The sequence below is a fragment of the Saccostrea echinata genome, unplaced genomic scaffold, assembly GCF_033153115.1.
Source record: "Saccostrea echinata isolate AGI-Se365-2 ecotype Australia unplaced genomic scaffold, CSIRO_AGI_Sech_v1 ptg000040l, whole genome shotgun sequence".
NCBI lineage: Eukaryota > Metazoa > Mollusca > Bivalvia > Ostreida > Ostreidae > Saccostrea > Saccostrea echinata.
The window spans coordinates 6,880,593-6,892,500 of NW_026889789.1; the positions used below are offsets into that span (position 1 = coordinate 6,880,593).

Sequence of the window (11,908 nt, forward strand, 5' to 3'; positions counted from 1 at the left end):
GCACAATCTTTGTTTAGGCATGCCATATGGTGGGATTCATTTTTGTACGAATTCGATGTCAACTTCCTGTTAATCCGTGCGTCTGTCCGTACCATACATAACAAATTTTGGTCGTAGTTTTCTCAGCAACTACTCATCGCAAATGCTTGAAATTTTAGCACAGTCTTTGTTTAGGCATGCCATATGGTGGGATTCATTTTTGTACGAATTCGATGTCAACTTCCTGTTTATCCGTGCATCTGTCCGTACCATACATAACAAATTTTGGTCGTAGTTTTCTCAGCAACTACTCATCGCAGATGCTTGAAATTTTAGCACAGTCTTTGTTTAGGCATGCCATTTGGTGGGATTCATTTTTGTACGAATTCGATGTCAACTTCCTGTTTATCCGTGCGTCTGTCCGTACCATACATAACAAATTTTGGTCGTAGTTTTCTCAGCAACTACTCATCGCAGATGCTTGAAATTTTAGCACAGTCTTTGTTTAGGCATGCCATTTGGTGGGATTCATTTTTGTACGAATTCGATGTCAACTTCCTGTTTATCCGTGCGTCTGTCCGTACCATACATAACAAATTTTGGTCGTAGTTTTCTCAGCAACTACTCATCGCAGATTCTTGAAATTTTAGCACAGTCTTTGTATAGGCATGCCATATGGTGGGATTAATTTTTGTACGAATTCGATGTCAACTTCCTGTTTATCCGTGCGTCTGTCCGTACCATACATAACAAATTTTGGTCGTAGTTTTCTCAGCAACTACTCATCGCAAATGCTTGAAATTTTAGCACAGTCTTTGTTTAGGCATGCCATTTGGTGGATTCATTTTTGTATGAATTCGATGTCAACTTCCTGTTTATCCGTGCATCTGTCCGTACCATACATAACAAATTTTGGTCGTAGTTTTCTCAGCAACTACTCATCGCAGATTCTTGAAATTTTAGCACAGTCTTTGTATAGGCATGCCATATGGTGGGATTAATTTTTGTACGAATTCGATGTCAACTTCCTGTTTATCCGTGTGTCTGTCCGTACCATACATAACAAATTTTGGTCGTAGTTTTCTCAGCAACTACTCATCGCACATGCTTGAAATTTTAGCACAATCTTTGTTTAGGCATGTCATATGATGGGATTCATTTTTTACTAATCCAATTTCAATTTCCTGATTATCACTGTGTTTGTCTATAACTGAACTTGTGTATATCACATCAGAGCGGGGGTATTATTAGTGAGCATTGGCTCACAGACTTCTTGTTTTCTCTTGATATCAAAGACTTTTTGTTTAATTTGAATTAGAAATGAGTTTGCTCACTTTATTTTTCTACCTTTTCAAGGAATAGGATAATTTTTGTTCATTAAATACTTTTTTCTTTAGGACTTTATTTCTTAATGAAAATCAAATTAATGGCTTGTTATGACTATTTGTTCAAAACCTATATATTGTAGTGAAGTACCGCCACCCACAAGCCTTTTTTAACTCCAATGTGCGACTGAACACTCTGATCCAGGCACTGGATGGTGCTCCAAATCATAACCTGGATGTTCCAGAGGGCTGCCATATTCACCAGACCGTAGTGGTAAGTATCATGGAACATTTCTTGACTGGTTTTCTCTTTGATTTCTCACAGCAGATACATTTGAAACATCACCCTTTTCATGTCAATAAAATGCTATGGGATAAATGGGCTTTTCTTTCCTTTATATTCCTCTCTTGTTTGGGTGGTAAGGGATTTGAAAAATCACACAAATGTCTTGCTCATTATTCATGTGATTGAAACTTTATTCATAGAGATATAAAATTGAGATGGTCCTATACATTTCTATATGCATACCAATCTTTCACTTGTGAATTTGATTAATATGGTTTCAAATTAATGCATTTTTTTTTTTTGCAAGCCATGCACAAAATGAATAATTTTGATAATTTAATAGGTTAGACTTAACTAAAATTAAGCTTACTGTTTTGAAAGTTTTTATGCATTTCATAAACCAAGCTTCAACATTTTTATTTAGAGAATTTAGATACAACTCTTTAGGAAGTTGATTTTATTAATGTATATATTCAATACATTTGTTTTTTTTTTTTCCTTGTATAACAGGACGAACTTAGTGCGGTAGGCATTAACAGTGTGTTAATAGTGTGACCATAGACCAATAAATTAACATGTGACCAAAGTTAACTCCAAAAATTCACTGCCTTTAACGGAATGATAACTTGCGCCAATTGTATTGTACATATTATTATACATGTGCTGAATATAAAACCTTGTGTACTATTTTAGATATTGTTTGAAGACATAAAAAAAATTCAGGGAAATGTTTGAGGAAATTTAATTCCATTTTAAAACTTCTGTAGTCTAAAAGAAAGGTATGGAAATGTGCACAATAATTATTTTCAAAACTAAGTTAGGAAGTTGATAAATATATATCCTAGACTTTACAACACACTTTAGATCAAAGTGCTTTTAAATTTGCATGACTTCATAAAATGCAGTACTGCTAAGTGTAAAAATTATCTTAAATGCCATTTTTATAAGATATTTAATAAGTTTAATTTAGGGTGAAGTACATACATATCACTTCACAAATGCAGCGCAGCGGAGACACTGAAATATATCGCATGCATCATGCCAATCACATGACAGTGTGTATATTTCACTGTGCAGTATATATCACCAATGCATGAAGCTAACCCTCTAATTATATCACTTTCCATATTTATCCATTATTAAACTTTATTAGATGTATGACTTTTTTTCTCATACATAATTTACATGTAAATTTCCTTCAGAAAAAATTGTTAAAATAATTTATGCATACAAAATGAAAAATGACAAGATTTGATTTGAGTTTAGAACCATACTTCAATGGTTATATAAAATCCCTTGAAAAAGTTTTCTTATGCATTTTAATACTGAAATTGTCATAAACTAGTATTCTCAGTATTTATGCCCATGTCTTGATTTCAAACTTGTAATAAATGATTTTTATTTCCTTTTGGGTACTGATTCTTTCAAATTGAATGTTAATTAAGTGTATGCAGTCATACAGTCATTAAAAAAGCTGATTAAATTTGAAGTCTCTATGTTTTAATGCTACATGTACATCCCCAGAGTGCCCACCCTATAGAGGTAAATAAGAATCTAAAAGACTGTTGTAGCCGAGATCTAGTGATGTAGGAAAATACAGCACTAAAACTAGGAACTATTCATTATAATTCATATTGAGAGATAGAATTGTTCTCCTTTTATGCTTCTCAACTTTTTGTTTGCTATTCTTTATTTATATGTATGTGTGATGCTGGACTCACTAAGAAGTACATGTAGATGTTGAATTCTTAATTCATTAATTACTGGTAGAATTTTGTTTTCATGGGATACAAAGGACTTGGTGGTTTGAGTTAGAGGCGCATATATAGTTTACACTTTCTAATTAAAAACTAATTTCAAGAGTTCCATAAAATTTATTATTAGCGAGAACAAAAGTTTAATTTTAGTGCATTAGGGTAATAGCTGACAATCAAACAACTACTTTTTTCTCATGGTGGTATATTTGCATGTATAGGTCAATGCCTGTAATTTATCTAGAAGTTTGATTATTCATGTAGTTGCACATTTTAATAGAATTTCATCATTGTTTTTGAAAAGGTGGATCAAACTCAAATGTCGTATACCTTTACTCCTTTATTTAAATTGTTTTTCTATTGATTTAGAGGAAAAGGAAAATGTTTTTCCTTCCTTCTTCTTTTTTTTTAAATATCAAAATTGCATCCCTTACAAATTTGACAAGTCCTTTTTGGACACTTGGCTCAATCTTAGCAGTGAATTCATGGACAATGTAGAGTATACAAGATACATTTTTAATATGTTTGATATGATAAACCCATTTAGCTCTCTCTTTCTCACTCTCATTGAAAGTCCAATCAATCACCACCGATTATTTGTAGCATGCACATTGTCCTTTTACATGTATATTAAGGGGTTTTTTTTTATTCAAAAGTAGTGTTTTTTTCTAATGATAACACATGTGCATTAATTTGGTATTACAGTCATTATAAGTGAAACCAAATCAACCCAAATAAGTAGTCATAATCTAGCCTTGCTAGGTCATCAATGTGTGAAAAATGACCAAAAATTTAGGACTGAAAAAATAAAGCATATTGTAATTAACTTGGAACTTGTAAGATTGATAGATATTTTCTTTTGTTAACAGACTTTATTGGGAGATGACCAGTATGTCTTCACCAGACTAAACAAAGTTTTTGACAGCATGCCATCCACCAATACCTTATCCCACAAGATGTTTCCTCGACCTCCCACACCATTTGATGGTAAGTTACAGGGAACCATCTCCCAAACCATTTGATAGTAAGTTACAGGGAACCATCTCCCACACCATTTGATGGTAAGTTACAGGGTACCAACTCCCTCACCATTTCATGGTAAGTTACAGGGTACCATCTCCCACACCATTTCATGGTAAGTTACAGGGTATTATCTCCCGCACCATTTGATGGTAAGTACAGGGTACTATCTTCCATGCCATTTGATGGAAAGTTAAAGGGAACCATCTTCCACGCCATATTATGGTCAGTTACAGGATACCATCTCCCTCACCATTTGATGGTAAATTACATTGAACCTTCTCCTACACCATTTAATTGTAAGTTACAGTGTAAATCTCCTACACAATTTTATGGAGAGTTACAATATGCCAAATGATATTTAGCAGACCCCACAACCATTTAATATGGTAAGTTACAAAACACTACATAATATTTAATGAACCAACACAATATGAAGTTAAGTTACAAAGTACCATCTCACATACCATTTTATGATAAGTTAAAATGCACCCAATGAAAAATCCCCATGACCCCACACCATTTAAAGATGTAATGTACAAAGCATCACATAGTATTCTTATGGCTCCACACAATTTGATAGTAAGTTACATGTATTTATAAAGTAACACATTTTGACATTACATTCCTATGACCATAGCACCACTTATGGTATTTTTTTTCCTCCTACAAAGGGTACTTTGTATTAGCTAAGATGGATTTCAAGAGAATTTTTTTATGAACATATGTACATGCTTCCAATATAATTGACTTTGTTTGATTCAACTTCAACTTAATTTTTCTGTAACAAATTCGTTTTCCTGAATATCAGTTGTACTTTATTTACATGAACTTTATCAGACATTTTGTCACTGACAATGACTCTTGCCTTTTATTTCAGGACCTGCCCAGGCTGGTATTAGTAAAACTAGTAACAACCCCTCTGTGGTTCATCAGGGAGTGTTCTCTACAGCCAGCTATGCCACACACAAAATTCGCTTCAAAGATGTGGAACTCTGGCAAATCTGTAATGACCTGCTACAGAAGACTCCCAAGATTGGCAATAGCAGCAAAGTAAGATACTCAAGGACACATCTACATAAAGAAAAGTCTTTTTTATCCTCTGATGAATCCTCTCTCTACAATTTCCTCTTTTCCTCTCACTGCGAAGTTTGATGTGGGCAATAGTGTTTGGCCAATATGTATGTGACCATCTTTTTATACCCCCACTCCAAAGGAGACGGGGGTATACTGTTTTACCATTGTGTGTCTGTCTGTCTCTCCGTCTGTCTGTCCTGCTGTGTGTCTGTCCGTAACAAATTTTGGTCACAGTTTTCTCAGCAACTACTCATCGCAGAGGCTTGAAATTTTAGCACACTCTTTGTTTAGGCATGCCATATGTTGGGATTCATTTTTATACGAATTCAATGTAAACTTCCTGTTTATCTGTGCGTCTGTCCATACCATACATAACAAATTTTGGTCGCTGTTTTCTCAGCAACTATTCATTGTAGATGCTTGAAATTTTAGCACACTCTTTGTTTAGGCATGCCATATGGTGGGATTCATTTTTGTACGGATCCGATGTCAACTTCCTGTTTATCCGTGCATCTGTCCGTACCATAGATAACAAATTTTGGTCGCAGTTTTCTCAACAACTACTCATCACAGATGCTTGAAATTTTAGCACACCCTTTGTTTAAGGATGCCATATGTTTGGATTCATTTTTGTAAAGATCCAATGTCCACTTCCTGATTATCACTCTGTCTGTCCATAACTGAACTTGTATATTCACATCAGAGGGGGGTATTATTAGTGAGCATTGGCCACAGACTTCTTGTTAGCCATGTCTTGCTAAAAAAATCCTAAATGGTCATGAATAGGTGGGAAAGGGGGGGGGCAATTGTTATTAAGGGTTAAATGTTAGGGTCAAAGGCATTAACAGGTTGAAAGTTGTTCGTAAAGTATTTTGTGTGTAATTTGAGAAGTGAATAGAACTGCATTTGTAAGTAAAACATAACTTGAATCATTTCAGTCATTCCGTGAGTTTGTTGTGGAGAAAATCCGTAAACTACCTGGAGACTATCCTATCTTCAATGACTTCATAATGAAAGAGTGTGAGATTCTACACCAACTGTTGACAGAAGTCCGACATACACTTACTGTAAGTTTTCATTTATTATTTGGACCAATTTAATGTACTTTGAGTTCAGATAATGTAAAATTGATTATGTTCCTCAGCATTCTTAGCTTTACTCTGACATTGTCTTTAAAGATATACAGAATTTATGATGTTTAAAGTCCTAATTTGTTTGAAGTAGTTTACTATATCCCATTGTTTACAATTATTGAGTTTTCTAAACAACCTCACACATTTAAAAATTCTTTAAAAATATTTTTAAATATGTGAATTATGTTATGTTGATAACAGTTGATAAGGAATGCTTGTGAGAACAATGTGATGGGTGACCAGCTGAGTGACCACTACCTGTCTGCCGCCGATGATCTGTACCACTTACGGATTCCCAGGATCTGGTGTAAGATGACGGGCACCACCGCCCCACCCTACACCTACAATGCAGCTCAGTGGCTCCGTGATCTGGAGGACCGCTGGAAACACTTTGAGAAGATCCTCAGCATGGTGTGTATTGTGTATTAAGTACTTTCAATTCTTGTAAGTGTGGAAGGATAGGGGGGGGGGGGGGGGTCCTTCTCAGAATTCAGGTTTTTTTTTTTCAGAATTAGAATCAATTGACACTATTTTCATTCTCTACTGCAAATTTCAAGTTTGAAAGGGTTTATTTTTGTAATTCTCAATTTTTATCTTATTCAAAATACGTAAGCAGTACAGAGAAACATTGTGATAGATATAAATAAAGTTCTCCACTTCTGGTTTTGCCTATGCCAGGTCGCCAAAGTACACAAGAATACCTTATTATTAGATTTTTTTTATTCTGCATGTCTTGAATATCAGGATGTTTTTTCTGCATGTTACAGGGAAGAAAGGCCATGCCAGCCTATTGGTTAGGAGCATTCTTCAATCCTAGAGGACTCCTTGCCTTACTGAAACAGGAAGCCATCAAGAGTTACTGTGGGGATAGGTCGGGCAATTTCGAACAATTTACCTTCCAGACTGACACAACATTCAGAGATTTTGGACATGTAAGAATATTATTTTATTTAATTAGGTAAAAATAGGGAAATTTCATTTTATCAGATGAAAATGATTATCTTTTTTAAAAATTTCTTAATGTTACAGTAGAAACCTGCTTTGTGCTGCAGATTAAGATGTTGATTTATATTGCATTGATAAAAGAAGCTGATTTTTGATATTCAGCAGAATTTTCTCTGTATACACAAAAAATTTAGATAAAGACATTCTGACTTAGAAATTCTGTGTCCTTCTGTAGTTACTTCAGCCTCCACCAGAGGGTGTGTACATCCATGGTATCCACCTCTGGGGATGTTCCATTGAGAAGACGACCAATGAATTCCAGGACCAGGCCTCCAGACAGGGTTATGCCCCACTTCCTGTCCTACATCTACAGTGCTACCCGATTAACGAGAAACCTGCCCTACAGGAACCATCTTTCCAGTGTCCACTCTATCCATCCAGAATAGCACCACGTGACCCCATCATGGAAATTGACATCAAGAAGGAGGGAATTCCCCCCATGAGATGGGCTCTGCGTGGGCTCACAGCCACTATCTGGCCTTATTAAATAAAGAAACTGCCAAAGACTCTACCTTGTATTGAAAAAAAAAATAATGACTTTTAGGAGTGATTTCTTGAAAAAGATCTGACAATTTTTCTGTATTTGTGTTTTATATTATAAAGAATGTCAATGTATGGCAATATTGCATTACATAGCCAATTGTTTATATGCTGAATGCAAATATTATAGTCCGTCCTTATCACATTTAATCTGTGATTACAATGGTTGTGTACAGAGTATATTTTAAATTATTATGGTTGTGTTTCTCTGACAGTGATGCATTAAGTATTTGTTTATACTCTTGTTGATATTGTTTTTATTTTAAAATATATATATTTGCTCTATTTTAAAGACTTTTCATGCATATGTGTCAAAATATTGCATACTGCTGAGTTTGATTAAATTTGAATGTTGTAATGTTTTTGTCATTGTGTTAATATGCAACTCTGAAATGTGAATTATTCACATTGTTAAATGGCTTCATTTTGTAGTTACTAGCTTCCATAGGGGGTAAACACAGATGTATCTTTGACCTTCTGACCCTGGAATCGATATTCCTACACTGATCTCATTGCAACTCAGGATATAATTCAAATTTTATCATCAACACGTATTTGTCTTTGACCTTCAGACTCTGTATAAATTATTATTTTTAACTATTCTTACATTGGCCATCTTGCAACTGTAGCATGTACTATGAATTGATACTGTTTATAGTTGAACATTTGAAATGAACAAACATTTTTTTTTTAATATTTTTTTTTCGTATGGAACATCTGTAGCATTTTTGTAACTATTAGACTGAGTCAAATTGTTAAATACTCTACATACATTTTTGAGAAAATTGATAAGAAGATACCCTAACAATCACCTTGAACTTTTGATCCTCAAGTGAGTAGGTTTTATAGCTTCTGGTCATCCACAACCTCTGTAGCAAGTTATAAATTGATATCTACATACCATGTCAACACACAATGTTCTATTCTGATTCCGCAACCAAAAAATCCAACAGGGCTACACTGTAACTTAAATTAATTAAATACAACCATATATGTTTAACGTATAATATACATGTAGTGTTTATTACATGTAATACCAGCATCATAAAACTTTTAAAGATTCACATCATGATCATGTTATGACAATACTTTATTTTCATAAATGTAGAGAACAATGTTGTACATTACATAACAAGTACAAATATATGACAATGTACATGATTGGAAGTAAACCAGAAGAGCAGATTTAGATGTACAGTATATATATATATACTATATAAATATTACTCTAAAATATATAGATCAACACGTAGAGATAAGAAAACCCTGTAGAATAATATATATTCATAAACTCTGTTAAATAATTAAGAACTTCAAGGTAAAATTGAACTAGTATTAATTGTAACGGGGACCGTTACAGATGTTCCCCAAACGCTCCCCAACTTCCTTTTAGTGTCTTATTCCCTGTAAGCTTCATTAAATAAGGCAATCAAGTATATTGGGTTTTTTTTACGCATTACACGCGCGCGCACGGGCATGCATGTACAAAATGACCATGTCAACTTGTCTACACTTTTAATACATCTTTATATTCAAATTTCATTAAAAGATAAAAAAAAAATCGGCTATATTAAGTATATCTGTCATTTTATGCATTGCACGCGCGCGCACGTGCATGCATGTCCATGATGATCGTGTCATCTTGTCAACACTATTAATATATCTACATATTTCGGGTATCAAATCATTTCATCAAAAAGTATAAAAGTTACAGCTATATCAAGTATATTGGTCATTTTAGCATTGCATGCGCGCGCACGTGCATGCAGATGCTTGTTGACAATGTCATCTTGTCTTCATTTATAATATGTCTATATACTCTGAGTATCAAAGCATTACATCAAAAAATGTAAAAGTTCTGGCTATATCAAGTATATTGGTCATTTTACTCATTGCACGCACACGCACGTGCATGCAAATGCATGCATGTGAGCGCTGATTATGTCATCTTGTCTATACTTCTAATATATATTTATATTCTGAGTTTCAAAGCAATTCATCAAAAAATATACAAGTTAAGTCTATATCATTTGTATAGGTTATTGTAATCATTGCGCATGCGCACACGTGCATGAATGTGCATTCTGACCATGTCATCTTGTCTACACTATTAATATATCCTGATATCCTGAGTATCAAAGCATTTCATCAAAAGATATGAAAGTTATGGCTATATCAAGTATATGTGTCATTTTACTCATTTCACGCGCACGCACGTGCATGCACGTGCATGCATGTGTGCGCTGATCAAGTCTTCTTGTCTACACTTCTAATATATATTTATATTCTGAGTGTCAAAGCAATTCATCAAAAAATGTACAAGTAAAGTCTATATCAATTGTATTGGTTATTTCAATCAGTGCGCATGCGCACTCGTGCATGCATGTGCATTCTGACCATGTCATCTTGTCTACACTATTAATATATCCTTATATTCTGAGTATCAAAGTATTTCATCGAAAGATATGAAAGTTATGGCTATATCAAGTATATTGGTCATTTTACTCATTGCACGCGCACGCACGTGCATGCACGTGCGCGCAAAATGACCTTCGTTCCGCAAATCTACATAACATTCCTATTAACCCTAAAAAGGTTTCAACTCAATCGGATGTATAGTTTCGGAGATCACTCACGGACAAAAAAGTACCCAGGAAGAAAAATAATAATAACTAGATGAGATCTCGTTGCGAGCAACGAGTAGGTCTTCCGTCCGATTTTTCGATAAGATGAGATATGATTTTGACTATGATCTTTGTTAAAAGATAATAATATATAGACTTCCCTAAATAGATGTCATTCTTTTGATTTATATAAAATTATCAAAGAGCTATAGATGACAGGCTTCTGGCCCCTCACAGCCCCTAATTTGAGGGGTCAGCCCCTTTTTCTTGATATCAAATGAAAGGTCTTGTGATTTTGAAGACTTTTTGTTCAACAACTATTCAGAGATTTCTTTTCGTTGAGGAGATATGCTGAATGGAAATATTTAAGGGCCATCCCTAAAAGTCCTAAATGGGGCCGTTTGACAAAAATTGAAAGGGTGCATATTGTTTAGAACATTATTCTGACCATCTTTTGTTTAATATTGCTTATCAAAATATTCCACCTTATCGAGATATAAAGCGTCAAAGATGTAGCATTCTGGCCCCTTGTGACCCCTTATGCGTAACATATGATCAGAATCTTATCATATATTGTTGTAAATCGTTAAGATAAGCATGTTTGCTTCAGTAATGTATTACAAATTATTGATCGTTAAAGAGTTATAGATGAAAGACTTTTGGCCCCTCTGGGCCCCTAATTTGAGGAGTCAGCCCCTTTTTCTTCATATCAAATAAAAGGTCTTGTGATTTTGAAGAATTTTTGTTCAACAATTATTCAGATATTTCTTTTCGTTGTGGAGATATGCTGAATTGAAATATTTAGGGGCTGCCCCTCCAAGTCCTTATTGGGGCCGTTTGACAAAAATTGAAAAGGTGCATATTGTTAAGAACATAATTCTGACTATCTTTGGTCTGTATTGCTTATCAAAATATTCCCCCTTTAAGAGATATAAAGCGTCAAAGATTCAGCATTCTGGCCCCTTTTGACCCCTTGTTACGTAACGTATGATCAGTATCTTATCATAAATTGTTGTAAATCGTTAAGATAGCATGTTTGCTTCAGTAATGTACAACAAATTAGTGATCGTTAAAGAGTTAAAGATGAAAGACTTTTGGCCCCTCTGAGCCCCTAATTTGAGGGGTCAGCCCCTTTTTCTTGATATCAAATGAAAGGTCTTGTGAT

At 34.4% G+C, this 11,908-nt stretch overlaps 1 protein-coding gene across 5 annotated transcripts in view; it reads left to right on the forward strand.

The window, feature by feature from the left end:
• LOC133200593 (uncharacterized) overlaps window positions 1-8,457 on the forward strand; it is an 89,426-nt gene extending 80,969 nt beyond the window's left edge. For all 5 annotated transcript variants that reach the window (XM_061336381.1, XM_061336380.1, XM_061336382.1 and 2 more), the window contains 7 exons: window positions 1,448-1,578; window positions 4,214-4,331; window positions 5,245-5,417; window positions 6,380-6,508; window positions 6,776-6,985; window positions 7,342-7,506; window positions 7,755-8,457. In XM_061336381.1, coding sequence (XP_061192365.1) covers window positions 1,448-1,578; window positions 4,214-4,331; window positions 5,245-5,417; window positions 6,380-6,508; window positions 6,776-6,985; window positions 7,342-7,506; window positions 7,755-8,066 — 1,238 coding nt within the window. In that variant the 3' untranslated portion in view covers window positions 8,067-8,457. The remainder of the gene's footprint in view (window positions 1-1,447; window positions 1,579-4,213; window positions 4,332-5,244; window positions 5,418-6,379; window positions 6,509-6,775; window positions 6,986-7,341; window positions 7,507-7,754) is intronic.
• The last annotated feature ends 3,451 nt before the right edge of the window (window positions 8,458-11,908 follow it).